Source organism: Trachinotus anak, unplaced genomic scaffold, assembly GCF_046630095.1.
Source record: "Trachinotus anak isolate AG129_WGS33_773 ecotype Australia unplaced genomic scaffold, CSIRO_AGI_Tana_v1 ptg000010l, whole genome shotgun sequence".
Classification (NCBI taxonomy): domain Eukaryota; kingdom Metazoa; phylum Chordata; class Actinopteri; order Carangiformes; family Carangidae; genus Trachinotus; species Trachinotus anak.
The window spans coordinates 1,485,497-1,501,521 of NW_027273861.1; the positions used below are offsets into that span (position 1 = coordinate 1,485,497).

General features: G+C 44.6%; 1 protein-coding gene across 8 annotated transcripts in view; it reads right to left on the minus strand.

The window, feature by feature from the left end:
* Positions 1-16,025, minus strand: part of szt2 (SZT2 subunit of KICSTOR complex) — a 114,036-nt gene that overhangs the window by 3,012 nt on the left and 94,999 nt on the right. For 4 of the 8 annotated variants that reach the window (XM_071486786.1, XM_071486785.1, XM_071486784.1 and 1 more), the window contains 9 exons: positions 15,582-15,678; positions 14,473-14,553; positions 13,483-13,557; positions 8,973-9,038; positions 6,276-6,489; positions 5,341-5,518; positions 5,135-5,257; positions 4,324-4,840; positions 93-203 (listed from right to left, as the gene is read on the minus strand). In XM_071486786.1, the coding sequence (XP_071342887.1) occupies positions 93-203; positions 4,324-4,840; positions 5,135-5,257; positions 5,341-5,518; positions 6,276-6,489; positions 8,973-9,038; positions 13,483-13,557; positions 14,473-14,553; positions 15,582-15,678 (1,462 nt within the window). Of the gene's footprint in view, positions 1-92; positions 204-3,721; positions 3,875-4,323; positions 4,841-5,134; positions 5,258-5,340; positions 5,519-6,275; positions 6,490-8,972; positions 9,039-13,482; positions 13,558-14,472; positions 14,554-15,581; positions 15,679-16,025 lie in introns of those variants that run through there. The other 4 variants (XM_071486788.1, XM_071486790.1, XM_071486789.1 and 1 more) reach the window with 3 other exon arrangements.

Consider the following 16,025-nt stretch of genomic DNA (forward strand, 5'->3'; position numbering starts at 1 on the left):
AAACTGTTTGTTCCCATGTTTCACATCATGTACAATCCAAAAAAATCTGAGGCTCAGAAACACAGAAAAATCAGTGTGTGGGTTCTCCTCACCAGGTACTGAATGCTGTTGTCGTCAAAGTGTCTGCAGCTCTGAGGGAAGCGGTTCAGCAAGACTTTGATCAGACTCTGGTACCAGGCTGGACTCATGGTCAGAAAGCAGTCCTGCAGCAACACATCGCGCATTGTCATTATAACAACCTGCGGGTCATTGAACTACACCAGTGTTTCCTTCTGCTTTACCAACACATCCAGTTCACTGTCAAATGTTACAGCTGGTTTTATGAATGGCACAGCTCCCTGCTGAATGTCTGTGGAAATATCCTGACGTAGAGCTGCCTGCAGAGGTCATCACATCTACTGCTGCAGAGTAATTTCACTAAATATATAACACATCAATACAATACCCCAGCTACTGTCAAGAGGGTTGACTTAACTCTCTGGTGAGGTTATGTGTAGCTCATACTGTTTTCACTGTGTGTGTGTGTGTGTGTGTGTGTGTGTGTGTGTGTGTGTGTGTGTGTGTGTGTGTGTGTGTGTGGACCTGGAGACACCCTCTGTAGCAGGAAGCAAGGAGGTTTTGAGGACTTTGGCAGATGTTTATATTTTTGTCTGTGCACAGATGTTGTCACCATGACAGCGTCACAACCTGCAAGATACTCTCACCAAACTCTACAGGTGTGTAGTTGAGATCATGAAGGTGAAGTTCAAAGGTGAGTGAGGTCTGACCCATGATCACTGTTATAGTGTAGTCATAACTCGACGGGTGCAGGAGCTGCTGTGATCAACACATTAAATTCACCTCTGCACTGTTGGGTGGAGATAACATTTACATCACAGGTCTTCACACTGCTGTAGAGGAGGCTCGTACTGATGTGTGAGATCTCAAACAACCTGAGGCTGAACAACAGGAGCGCTGCAGATAACCTCTGTGATGGCCAGCAGTCTGTCACAGCTCAACACCTAATGTCTCCACTTCAGTATTTTCACTTTGACTTTAACACCAGTTACTCCTGACTTTACTTAGACTTTAGCTACAGACTAATGATTTAATAACCTCTAGATCTCAAAAGAATTATGTTAAATAAAAGTTTGCAGCAAATCAACTCAATATATTGACATATTTCAAATCCATCTGACAGCAGACGAAAGCGCGCTTGGTTCGCACACTAGCAGTAGGACAAATAATTAGGAAGTGAAAGACAATGCTTAATACTTGACTTGGGCTTAATGGTCTTACAGGCCGACCCACCTCTGTATGTGTGTGGGACTCTGAGCTTCTCTGTTCTTTGTTGTTCATTAGTGATAACTTTAGCCAACCTGCTGTACTGATATATTTTTTTTCTGTTGCCATGGCGCCGCGGATGCTGCCTCGGTGTGTTGCTGCGCACTCTTTCACCTTATTTTCTTTATAAATCCAGTTTTCTGCTTTGGTTTCCGGAGCTCTTTCACCAGAGAAGAGCTCATTAACATCAGAGAAACAACTCCAGAGGATTTTTTCCACCTTTCTCCACTCACCTGTGGAATTATTGGACATTTTGGTCAGAGGTCACTGACCGCTGCTCTCGCAGTGAAACGCCGGAGGAGAGGAAAACGTGTCGGTGCGCCTGCGCGTCTCCGCCGGCGCGGACTCCGCACACCGCTCCCAGGTATCTTTCTCTCCAAGGTGCGTTCACTGCCCAACAAACTGGATGAACTTCAGCTACTGGTGCAGAAGAACAGAGACTTTTCCTCATCTTCCGTCCTGTGCTTCACGGAGACGTGGCTGTGTGGATCGATCCGGACTCTGCGCTGGAGCTGGCCGGCTTCCAACTCTTCAGAGCGGATCGCGACACAGAGCTGTCCGGCAAAACCAAAGGTGGAGGAATCTGCTTTTATGCAAACAGTGGCTGGTGCAGAGACGTGACAGTGATCCTGCAGCACTGTTCTCCTGACCTGGAGACTTTCATCATAAACTGCAGGCCCTTCTACTCCCCCCGTGAGTTCACCTCAATCATCCTGGTCGGTGTTTCCATCCCACCACAGGCCACAGCAGATACTGTGTGTGGAGCGGACCAACCCGGACTCCGTAGTTATTGTCCTTGGTGACTTTAACAAAGGGAACCTCAGTCATGAACTGACCAAATACAGACAGTTTGTTAATAGCCCGACCAGAGAGGGGAACACTCTGGACCACTGTTACACCACAATCAGTGGTGCTTATCCCGCCGTCCCCCGGGCTGCACTGGGCCACTCTGACCATGTCATGGTCCACCTGATTCCCACATACAGGCAGAAACTAAAACTGTGTAAACCTGTTGTGAGGACATCGAAGCAGTGGAGCAGTGAAGCCATAGAGGATCTGCGGGCATGTTTGGACTGCACTGACTGGGAGGTGTTCAGGACTGCTTCCAACAGTCTGGATGAGTTCACAGAGGCTGTGACGTCATACATCAGCTTCTGTGAGGACTGCTGTATCCCATCATGCACCAGGGTGAGTTATAACAATGACAAACCCTGGTTCACAGCTAAGCTCAGTCAGCTCAGGAGGCAAAAGGAGGAAGCTTTCAGGAGTGGGGACAGGGACAGGTTTAAAGAGTCCAAGTACAGGTTTAGCAAAGCGGTGAGAGAAGCTAAACGACTGTACTCTGAGAAACTTCAGCTCCAGTTCTCAGCCAACGACTCTGCTTCTGTCTGGAAAGGGCTCAGAAAGATCACAAACTACAAACCTAAACCCCCCCACTCCATTAATGACTTCCACCTGGCCAACGATCTGAATGAGTTATACTGCTGCTTTGAAAGACAATTTCACCACCAACCCCTGCGAGTCCATCCACCACCTCCAGACCACTTCAGCAGGGGCCCTGGCACCTCCACAACTAGCCACATCAGAACCACCCCCCTCCTCCCCTACCAAAGGAACGTCTCTCTCTATCCTGGAGAGAGATGTCAACAGGCTTTTTAAGAAGCAGAACCCCCGCAAAGCAGCCGGTCCTGACTCTGTCTCTCCATCATCCCTGAGGCACTGTGCTGATCAGCTGTCTCCAGTGTTCACAGACATCTTCAACACCTCACTGGAGACCTGCCACGTGCCAGCCTGCTTCAAATCCTCCACCATCATCCCTGTCCCCCAAAAAACAAGGCCTGTCTGTAGACGACGCTGTCAACATGGCTCTCCACTTCATCCTCCAGCACCTGGACTCCTCAGGGACCTATGCCAGGATCCTGTTTGTGGACTTCAGCTCTGCCTTCAACACCATCATCCCGGCTCTGCTGCAGGACAAGCTCTCCCAGCTGAGCGTGCCTGACTCCACCTGCAGGTGGATCACTGACTTCCTGTTTGACAGGAGGCAGCACGTGAAGCTAGGAAAGCACGTGTCTGACTCCCAGACCATCAGCACTGGATCCCCACAAGGCTGCGTTCTTTCTCCTCTGCTCTTCTCCCTGTACACCAACGCCTGCACCTCCAGCCATCAGTCAGTCAAGCTCCTGAAGTTTGCAGACGACACCACTCTCATTGGATTCATCTCTGATGGCGATGAGTCTGCCTACAGGTGGGAGACTGAGCGTCTGGTGACCTGGTGCAGGCAGAACAACCTAGAGCTAAACGCTCTGAAGACAGTGGAAATGATAGTGGACTTCAGGAAAAACACAGACCCACCCACCCCCATCTCCCTGTGCGACTCCCCCATGGCCACCGTGGAGCATTTTCGCTTCTTGGGAACCACCATCACACAGGATCTCAAGTGGGAGCTCCCTCAGTATCTTCATCTGATGGATTTTATGAAACTGACCTGATCATCATCATCATCATCATCATCATCATCATCCTCATCGTCTGGATCACCTGTTCATCACTTAAATAAACCCACAACAGTAAAAACATAAATAAACCTTCATCACACCTCAGTGAAGTGACGTGTGGGACATGCAGCGGAGAGGAGAAGAAATACGCAAAGGCAAACTTAAAAAGTTGAAATAACTAACTATTCCTCTATAAACCAAATCAGGGTGTCACAAAAATCTAATCTTTATATTTCTTTCTCCTTTTAGTTTAGGAAACAGATTGACTTGCAAGCACTTGGGTCGGTTTATCTGTTAAAGAGCAAATAACAGAAGCGCTGTGAATGCTTTCCGGATGCACTGTAAATGTTTTATGTTTTGTAACCATTAGATTTTATGGCTAAAACAATGTAAATAAGCTCAGGTTGCAATAAACCAAATTTACCCTTAAATTGTTCCCTTACGATTTACCTGGCTTTGAAAGGTGCTGGGTAAATGTAAAAGGCCAAAGTGGAAGTCTTACCAGCTGTGGGTCGATCTCTCCCACCGAGCGGCTCTGCACAGACTCCAGGAGCTCCTCTAGCTCGCTGAACGACAGCTTGGTCAGCTTCAGTTTGTCCAGAGCCAGGTGCTCTCCATGGAACAGTCTCCTCCACAGGTTATCCCTGCGGCAGTGACCCATGGCCTGCTCCACACTGGCCTGAATCTGTCTGCGGGCTGACGCCACCTCGTTGTTGAGCAGAGGGAACAGAGGTGACGGGTAGAACAGCCCCTGAGCTTCTGGACCGCCCCTCGCCAGAGGATAAAACTCATTCCCGTCACTTGGGGTGGAGGTGGCTGCGGCTTCGGATGATGTTTCCTCCCAGAGGTCCTGCTCGGTGCCACGTGGCCCGCAAGCTTCTGCACGATCCAGGGGCAGCCGACCACCCAGCTCACCAGGATCTCGGTGGATCTGTGGTAGCTTCTTGAAACGGCGCATGTCAGCAGTGAGGCGGGGGAAGAGCTCTCTCTGACTGGTCATGATCACGTAGAACCGCAGCCTACACATACAGGTGTGTGAGACTTTAGAAGGGCCTTCATTTCTATTGCACAACAGAGATCAGAACCTGACAGATGCGGTGACCTGTGTCCCTGTGAACCGGCCCATGACTAACAGCTACAGTCAATTCATACATGAAGAAGAACTGGTCCTGACTGTCACATTCATTTAAAGTAACACTATGCAACTTTCATGGAACAGTGGCAACTAACTGACTGACTGACACTGTGCTGAGTGTTACAGTAGTGCTGTGCTCAGTTATTACTCGTGCTGTTCGACTCTTTCATCTTCTCACCTCAGCAGATGCCTCTCCCCATCTGACTGCTCCTCAAACGGAGCAGCATTATGACACACCACCAGGGACACGTCAAAGTCGTCATGGTGGTGCAGGCCCTCCAGATCCTTGTAAGAGCCTGAACTAAAGCAGGAGAGAGACCAAAGTTAAACAAAGCAGCTCCTGTACAAGAGTAGATTCGCTCTGTGACTCAGACGGATCTGCACCTGTTCCACAGAGCCACGAGAGCATACTCGTGCAACTCTGCTGTCCCTTTCTTGTTGTCAGTGGCGACTGCAGTCTTGGACATGCGCAGCGGCTTCATGCCGTAGGTGCTGGCGTGGTCAGTGATGTAGTTGTAGAGCTGGTGAGCCGTTATCATCCCCGTGGAGATGGAGAAGCTCCCTGATTTACACAAGAACAAAGTGTCAAGAATTTAAAGTTGGCACTCAACTTTTCTGACCTTAATTAACCTTTATGTGTTGAGCATTACTTTGAATGACTCAAGGCGTTAAAAAGTGTGTACATTCTCCAAACTAAAAGCACTGCTGTTGTAACTGAGTCTTGCTCCTGCACATAGTGTGAAGCAGAATAACATTATGGTCTGAGGGCTGAGGTCTGGACAGATGGAGCAAGGCCTGAGGCTCAGACTTTAATGCAGCGTGATGGTCTTTTGCAGGGTCTATGCACCGTTTATTGTCAGACGAAGAGAGCAGAAACGTTTTTAAGGTTCTTGAGGCATGTATGAAAATCATGTTGTGGTGCAAACAGAGCCACAGTCGTCACTAGTGCCATGCAGCAGCACCACCTCTGCGGTGTTTCTTCACTCAGCCTCGACACACCACACATTGACACACTTGTGGGGGTGTCTGGTAACAGGTTCATGCTTTATGACAGAAATGAACAGTCTACTTTCTGTGACCTGCTGCAATGATAAGAGCCAGTGTATGGGCCAAAACTTAGTGAAGCTGGTGTGAGTGAGCATCTTAGTGAAATGGATCTTGATGTGTATTTGTTGACTGTTGCAGTTCTTTGTGTATAGCAGTGGATTTTAACACCAATAACTGACGTTCCCTCATTATGCACTGAGTTAATGCTTTTCCGATGATACTTTTCTCTTTCCTGTGAAAGAGATTTGATATTCACTTGATTCCAAAGTCACCTTGGAAGACGTGGTTGCGGCCAAACTTGGGAATGTCCGGGTGATGGGAGATGAAGTCGTCTAAGAAGTCAGTGAGCTGGTAGCCCTGGCGTAGAGTCATGTGGCAGCCAACCAAGTACTGGTGAACTACTCGCAGGTGGAAGTCGTAGCTGAAGGAGTGAACGTGCATCAGGTCTCGCACCTTATCACATTCCTCAGTGAAGAGCATAGAGAGCTACAACAGAGGGTGGACAGACGTTACCAGCACAAAGTGACCAGCTGACAGTATCTTCACAGCCACAGAGGGTACTCTAGCTCCAGACTCAGGTCTGCCTGTTTCCACTACAGGAAACCAGCAGTTCCTCTTGATGCTTATGTGTGTGCTGCTTTGCATTTGAAGAGGACACCTTGCTGTTCCAGCTGCTCCCAGCTTTGAGCTGTGCACGTTACGGCCCTGCTGCTCAGTGACTCCCTTTACCCTCTGGTGAGAGCCTTTTGTCAGCAACTTTGATATCAATCTGCTTCATAACAGTATCTTATTTAATTAAATACTAAATCAAAAGGGTGCTGACAAAAGCATTAATTGCAAATGCAATATGCAGTGAGAGCCTACACTGTGCAATTCATTACTGCACAACACAAATGTTTTACTGCGTTGACTTTCATCTGGACCATTTGCCTGGAACATACACAGCACAAACTCTATCACATCAAACAGGCAGGAAAAAGAACAGGCTCTCTTTAGCTAGAGAAAACTGATCTGTGTCAGTGTCTGGAACCTTTCCCCGCCTCAACACTTGTCCAGAAACCAGAAAAAGGGCAGAAGACAGTCATCACTCCCCGCACCACTGAGACAAGAAAGAGGAAGAATATTCTGGTATGAAAAGAAGAACATTAACTTTTCTCTTCCTGGTGGTGTTCCTGCAGTCTGGCAGACAAATTAAGTGTGACCTTTCAGCCTGCTCTCTGTGGAGCCAGGAGCCACTGGGACTACAGAGGTCTCTTTAGCTACATTTCCTCTGTGAGGGCTCAAGCCTATTTGAGCTAACATTTATTATTTCCTAACCTGTAATCCCACGTTTCATCTTCTAGCTAATGAAACAGCCAGTGTAACTTTGACAGGAGCAGCTTGTTAGGTTGAGGCGCAGGGCTGCCGTCTCACTCAGTGGAAGAGAAATTAATGACAGCAGCCACAGTGACGGCTGAAGCTGTAATCATGAGGTCATCCAGGAAGAAGAGAGTACACAAAGCAAGTTGATTGGAAACAGACAAGAACAGCCATGATAGGACAGTGGTATTTACTGTGAGGTTGTAGCCTTTAGAAATAATTAAAGATGTATTTTCTAACACATGAAGACTATGACTGGGTTTCTGTCACCAGCTGCCACCCAGAGTGCTCCTCTGATTCTGGCACCAGGGTAAACCTCAACTATGTGAGACCTTTCTCACCATATTTTCAAGGTGGTACTAGGTTGATGGCCTTCATGTGGCAAGGGCCGTAGTCAGGATTTTCAAAATACTGAGGTAATTAGTACACGTTATGAAATGTGACATATATTATCAAATATTATATTTCACATGTGAAATGTCCAAAACCCACATGGGCCTACACGTGACTTAGTTTGGGTGTTTATGACACCTGTCAACTTCCTTAGCAGCTAATTTCAAATATTAGGTGACACACTCCATGCCCATCCTCATCGTGATGTATAGATGGTGAATAGATCACAGACAACAATCATCCTCAACTGTAACAGTTCAATTAACATTTTAGACTGTTGTCAATAAACCACACCTTTTGTATTTCTGCTCTTTAATGTGAAAATTAGTTTTCACAGTGAGTCTGTATCATCACACCTGATTGCATACAAAATGCCTAAAAACCACATGTATTTGTTCCTGATGTGAAATATTTGATATGTGGGAAGATTGTAAAATGATACATTTTAAGTATATTAAGTCTAAAAATACAGTCCTCACATTTCCAGAGAAATACAGAGGATATATGTCCAGTATCTTCTGGTAGCTACAGAATTTAACACTGACTTTTCATCTGTCTCTTTTTAGCACATCCAATCACTGATTTACACTCAGGGATGTAGAGTTTTCGCAGAAGAGGCCCTACGACTGAACCCTGAGGAACTCCATATCAGTCATTAACACAAAGTCATCTCTACCACTACACTAGGATTTAAATCAATTCAGAGCAGAAAAATCCAAGGGCCTGGAGGAAAGTCCACCCCTGTTACTAAAGATGCATGGAGAGACACTGTAAGACTGTCAGAGAGAGGGCAGAGGGGACAACAGTGGTTACAGGGACACTTAGAAAATCACAAGCTGAGACACCCATGACACCCAAACACAAGCACAAAGATTGGACAGCCTGTTGAAAGTCAAGGAGGAAAAGGTAATCACAGGGGAGCTAGACTCAGGCCTTGAACCTTGAACCGTTTTTAATACCTGACCCTTGTACAAGTAAAACCAGTCCTGGAGACCCTACATCCAGCAAGACCTGATTCTTGGCAACTGTAGCTCCCACGGGGTTGAAAGCAGACTTTATTAAACACTGAAACCCATTCATTCCCACAGAGACAAAAAGACAGGCATGTAGGTTTGGAAAGGAAGAGACCAGGACTGATGGCAGCAAGCAGAGCGGCAGGGAGGGGTGATGCCTGATTGTAATGAGACACCCCTCCCTTGAGAATGGCTGGGACATACCGCACAGTCAGATACTGGGGTGGCATCTGGAAACGGCTTGCAACGAGGTTTGGTGAGGAGGCTGCCCTGATGGAGAGATGACATGAGGTGGGACTAGGCAGACACACAGACACACAGACGAATGAAAAGGACGACTGAAGAGATACTACAAGAGTCAACAAGAACATGGTTTCTCAAACCTTTTCCACACTGCAAAAATCCATAACATACACACATTTACAATAGTTAATATTTGCATACTATCTGCTGCATTCATTAAGTAGGGTTAGGGTTAGGTGCACTGTCAAGCAGGGGCCCGACTGCTTCCTTTTGTGCTGTACTGAGCTACTTTGTGTGTGTTTCATTCTAAATGCATTTGCTACAGGGCAGCTGACAAGTGTGTGGCTGTTTATCATGAAATAAGATTTGGATATGAATATTGTTTGAAATTCTGCATGAATCCATGCCATGTAGTCTGGGAGACTGGTTTTGGTCAAGATGTGGGTCAGATGTGATGGTTGTAAACTCTGGAACAGTGAAATCTGCTGTGGGGAAAGATGGTGTGGTATGACCAGTAGCTCATTGTATCGAATGTTAGTTACTGATAGCAGAGTAGATATTTACTGACATTATGTTCTTGTGCTACTGTGTTTCAACATTTACTGGTAGCCCATAATAGACCTTCTTCACAGCATCTCTCACAGCAGGAGAAGCACAGGTGTTGTTAATGCTGGTAATGAAGGAACAGAGGTGAACTGCTGAATGAGGGTCAGAGAGGCAAAGTAACAGTGGATTACTGCATCCAATCAGAAGCCACTTTAACACCAGTTCTCACTTGAACATGAGGACAACAGATAAACAGTGACTGAACTAAAAAAGACTCTCACATACTGTATATATCTGTGTTTCAGAAAAACAAATCCATCATTCAAAATGAACACATTGTTCTGGTGTAATTCAGTCACGCTCAAGCCTTTCTTCAGACTGTCTGTGGACATCCTCAACACACAGCATCCATCCTTCCTTTCTCACCACTTCAACCTTGCTGCATGGAGCTGTGACAGTCAACCTCTTACATCACTCTGTAGACATGATGACAATAACACTGAAGGGAAACCACACCATGACATCTTTCAAAACATCTGTCTGCCTTTGTCACATCAAAGTGAACTGTCTCCAATCTGAAAATGGATCAGTCACAAGTGGGAGAGAATGGAAACAGTCAGGGATGTCCACCTGATACATGACTTGTACATATTTAAAGGTGCAGGAAACTTGATTTAGAATCACATTTCTTCCACATCAATATGCAGCTGAAGGATTTTAAGATAACATAACATAAATATCAAAATAACAGAGTTTATTCTAACTTTTCTCATGGAGATCCAAAGCCCAGGATGTTTCAGACATTTTTTATTAGATGTAAATAAAATCAGGGAGCTGGTGAAAATAATAAGGTTCTGCGCTCTGGCTTCTGGCTCAAATTGATGCTGTGCATGTGATGAAACGCATAGTGATTCGAACCCTTGCTCCTCCAGTTTGCACTTTGACATATAATATATACATATATTATTGCACTATAATTATTTATACATATATTTTTAATTAACAGTTATTTAATACCCATTTAGTTAAAAAAATTGACAATTTACAGTTCCTGTACTTCACATAAATTTCACTTCCCCTGCTCAGAGATCAGGCAGCTTTGTGGCTCTGTCTGTAGTACAATAGTTTTTTTTTTGTTTTTTTATCTGTATGCATGCACAGCATGAAGGAAAATCCAGTGAAGTCTGAGAAGTGACACAGTGTGAACAGCACCCTGGACAGAAAGTTATTTTACTTCCAGATGAAGAATCACTGTTGGAAAGCATCACAATCTCATCGTCACAGGTGGCTGCACTTTAAAAGCTTGTGAAAACTAAAAAAAAACACATCCTGCTCCATGAAGTGGCAGCAACCCAGAAAAACTCAACAAAAACATGTGCAAATATGTATTTGTATGTATGTATATATGAAATACTACAAGTATTTGAAATGCATTTTCAAATAAATAGTGAACTTTTTTTGGCCTCTGAAGGTGGCGTGTCTGTTCCTGTGATTTAAACTATTTCTCCTTCATTTTCAAGGCAGGTGGGAGTGCATATAAAATCATGTAAAATATATTTGAACATAAATTGGTTACTCATTTAAGATTCATGTGTTTTTGCCACACAAGACAGCTTTGAAAACTATTTCAATCTGCCTTTCACATGGGCGACACATGCTTTCCAGGCTGTTGGAAAACATTAGGTTAAAAGATGTAATCTGTCATGATGGGGCAGACACCTAAGAAAAAAAGGGTCTGATAATAGAAAATGAAAATGATCCATCTGTTCCTATCTGTCAGTGATATGGCAGGATGGGACCAGAAGGTGTCTGTAAGAGATGGTAGGAGTGAAATTACAATGCTCCCAGTAAGATACATCTGAACACTGAAAGTCATGTGAAGCAGTCCTGGCCAACATGGCCTCAGGCCAGAGGAGAGGAATGAAAAAATGAGAGAGGGAGAGACAGAGGAAGACAAGTCCATCAGTTGAACCTGATCCTGGACCTGTGAGACAGAGAAGATGTGTGTGCAATGGGCTGAAATCAAAGCTTCATAGTGTGTTTAGTCCGCACAATTATACTGGTCAACATGTGTACGCTGTGAACTGTTTATACAGAGAAGATGTTATTTCATGAAAGTGTTTTTGTTGTTGACCACAGGGAGTCTTCACAGACATGGGAAACGTTTTGGCAGAGAGTTTTGTAACTTTGTCTCTATTTTGGTCGGAATAGGCCGTTACATTAAATCAGTATTTTTCCTATTGTCAATAAACCACATGAAAAGACCTGAACCAACAGTGAATGTCTCCTATTAACAAGTATTGTGTGTATCAAAGCCTGATGCTTTTTATTCCTCTGAGCCATAGAGCTAAAACTGTGATTTATTTTGACTCACACATCGTCCTGCTGCCCTATATCTGTGGCAGCACATTAACCAGACCTGGCTTTGTGACGGCCCTGTTCTCTTGACCCTGAGGTTAGCCTCGTTAAGAGCAAACAAACAATAACTAAATCATTCTTAAACCTTTCTCTAATATGATTAAACACTCCCCAGCCAGAGGATGTGTAAAATCAGCATCAAAAATGTACTTTGACTGATGTATAGATCAGTGCAGACTGATGTCCCTGCTTTAACTACGTTCAATGATCCTTACAGCTTCTGTTGTACAACAAGTTTCTCCTTCATTAAATCCCTGCAGCCGTCTGAAGGCCACAGGACACAGTATCCAGTCAGAGCACAGAGACATTAAATCACATGTACATGCTACACAAGAACCACTCACACCTCTTCACACAGACTAGTCCTTTATGGCTCAGTTTTACTGCTCATGCAGGAAACATCAGATTTCCAGGGCTCATTAATCCTGAGTGTCCTTTCCTAATTCAATTAGAATTATCACCTGACGGCTGCAGGTCTCTGCCAACCAGTCCAGTTGGTGAATTCTTTAGTTATGGCCAAAAATGTGTGTTGTGTGGTCACAGTGACCAACAAAATCTGACCAGTTCCTTTTTGAGTCCAAATAAATGTTTGTACCAAATCTGGAGAAGTTCCCCCAAGGTGTTATTGAGGAATCATGTTCATGAGCGTGGGACGGATGGCCTGAGAACATAATCCCATGACTGTTGCCAGGCTTAGGCATAAAAAAAGAATTCAGCAGTGAATGTTCGATTCTTGAAATACATTACGAAGCAATTGCTGCTATGTCACTTTAAGACATTCTACTTTAAGAGGTAGAATTATGACAAAAATAGTGCTGGAGGATATAAATATATAAACAAACTATTATGATGGTTTTATTATTATTACCCCACACCAGCTGCTTCTGGCTGCAGATTTGTGGTGTTTTGTCTTCATGTCATGTCACTCTGTACAATCCAGACAGCAATCCCCAGGTTCCTCAGAGAAACCAGGTGACGCAGGTGGTCAGAGAACACGGTAACATACACTGTAGTAAACTGGTTACTATGAATCTGACTCAGATTTCTGGAGGCCTGGATCACTCATTTCACCTGTACTGAAGACCAAGGCCATGACCACAACTACAGCACTGATCACTGAGAAGCAAAATAGAAGAAATATTATAGTGATGCCCCGCCCCTTAGAACAAATTATTATTCTAAACAACAAATCAATCATCCTGACCAACTACTGTCAGGGACCAATATATTTTACTTTCTCATCTCCACAGTCCTCAAATAAAACTCTCTGCAGTATCTGAGCCACTGATGGTCTCCAGCAGATCTGCACTTGGTCATCCAACTAAACACACATTTCTCCCTGACTGACATTTAATGATATATTTTCAAAGTTCTCCCTATCTTAAAGAGTTCAGGTGTATTTCAGAAACATGCTCTCTTATTGTCCTCCTTTCAGCCCCCACAGAACCCCACAGAGAGAGATGCACAGCTGAGTGTTGTTTGTCCACCCAGCAGAGCCAATATTTACCTGGGAGTTGACTGTCTGGCCCATGGGAATACGGGAACACTCCAGAGCATACTGCTTCACACAGAAGTAACAGCCCTGGCAGGAGGAGGAGAAACATGGAGAACACATGTTTATTTAACTAAAGGGGTCATTAAGACCATGTGGCAGACCAGTGAATGAAGTCATCCTCATCCCTGGGGAGCAGAGCACAGTGAATAAAGGATGTTTACTCTACTGATCATCAGAGCAGCTGCAGGTTTCAGAGAGAAAGGGTGACATTTGAAAACCTTTTAAACAACCTCTAATGGAAGGCAGATTCATTTAGCCACCAAGGTCACACACACAGAAATATGTCAGAAGCTACTTTAAAAAACAGCAAGCAAGTAACTAATTTTGACTCTTGTCTTCAAATAATGAGGCCAGAATAACAGATGCTACTGTACTGACAGCTGTCTGTATCATTTCTGCAGGTCCTTGATAGCCATGCTAACAGTGTCGCTATGGGCATGACCATGAAATCTTCATTCAGCTCAACTCCTCTGCTCTGACTTTTCATCCAGCAGCACCATCAGGTCAGAATCTGAATTTGTTTAGGACCAAATGCCTTCAAAGGCAGCATGCTGATGCTACCATTCAGTACAGCCTCTCTATGACTGTAGACTCTCAGTCTTAGACTAATTTCCAAAGGTTTCAGCACAAAAAATCAACTGCAGAAGAGATTTCAGTCACAGTGACAACATGTTTGTCTTGAATTCTTCTGTCAGTTGTTGTCACATTGTGGAAAACTTGTAATCAGTTTAAACACCACATCATCATCACCACTAACATTCACCGACTCCAGTGGTTCTGTGTAAGTCATTAACATTTATGGTGTGCTCCAGACAATGACTGGCATTAAATTAACACATACATGAACTGTAGCACGTGTGCCTGTATCTAGGGGAAAAGGGACCATTGTGATGTTAACGAACACAGTGTATTGATGAGTGCCCTTCATCATCCTCATCTCACCTGAAAAGCCAGCTCCATCAGGACAATCCCCCCTGGCAACGCCCTCTGGAGGTGATATGCAGTGGTGCCAGATGCTGTCGTCTGCAAAGTTTTTTGACAAACTATCATCAGTCTGTTTGTGTAGCAGAGGAATTTGTGTGCTATTACTCTGCCCTCAAGGTTTATAGCTCACAGTACACCTCTGCCCTTACACAGACACAAATAATGAGGAGAGCAGTTAAAGAGAGAGCAGAAGAGAGGCTGCATGTGTGACTATAAATTCTGCTAAAACTAGATTTTCTGCTTGGCTGATCTCACTCCATGTTTGCTTCAAGTACAGATAGATCTGTGCACCAACAAGGAGAAAGACCTTCTCTCTCCTCTCACTGATGTTAGCAGCTCTGAAAAGGTTACCACCAACTAAAAAAAAATACTCCTTGTTGGCCCTGCAGGGAGCTGAGCCCTGCTGTCCTTTTTCATTATTCCAGCTCCTCACATACTCCATCAGCAACACTGTTTTCAGGCAGAAATCTGATTTACTGTGAAAAATGCAGACAAAAAAGCTAAGTGTTTTCCAAAGCATGAGGTCAAGTCTTCACCTGATCCCCACGGCTCAGCTTTTGGCTTTGTGCTGGTCAAAAAAAAAAAAAACAACTCATCTTTTCTACTGACACATTTGAGTGTTTGATAAGAGTTTACACTGCTACATGACTGTTTCCAGAGAACACCCTTCTCCTGCCTGCTTGGCTTTTACTGTATATGTAACTTGACTAACTGCCATATAAATGAGAGCATTTAACGCTAAACAGTGTGAGAAACACGTTACGCACTACACTCATTATGTTTGGTATTTGGAGTTATATATTCCTTCTGCAGGCATGTCCAGGTTGGTTTTCAGATCATGTATATAGTAACTGTTTAACCTAATTGAATAATACGATTACTACAAAATATACCCAGAAATTGACTGTGGTCCAGGGAATAAATGAAAATAAGAAAAAAACATTACGACAAATGAGGAAAGTCAGCTGGACTTGGTTTCAATGAGACATATCACATTTATTAGGGCCGTTGTTACAACAGCACAGCCAGGCAGTGTGTGTTTGAAAAGAAGGTCTCTGAACACTAACCTTAGGGCTGTCCTCGCTCTTCTGCTTTACATAAGAAAAAGACATCCTGCCTTCCGATGACATAGAGTTCAGCATGGCGGCCCGGGTTCGGGCAATGCTGTAAGAGAAGGGGGGTGGAGTCAGTTAGGGTCTGGGCCCAAGGGCTGATGGACCACCAACAGCACGTAGCCAACCCATGAGACACAACTCAGAGAGAGTCACAGGGTCTAAGCCTAGAAAGTAACAGGCAGGCAGGACGACATATGCCCTGCATCTCCTCTGGTTACATCAGCCATGGGGCAGCAGTGCCGGGAGGTCAGATCAGGGTCAAAACACATGTGATGACTAATGGATGAATGCTGCTCACAATGGAGAAAGAGCAGAACTGAGGGACTGGTAGAGAGGCAGAACTGGAGTTATCACATACACGAGGAAAAACACTGTAACACATACATCAGTTTACTA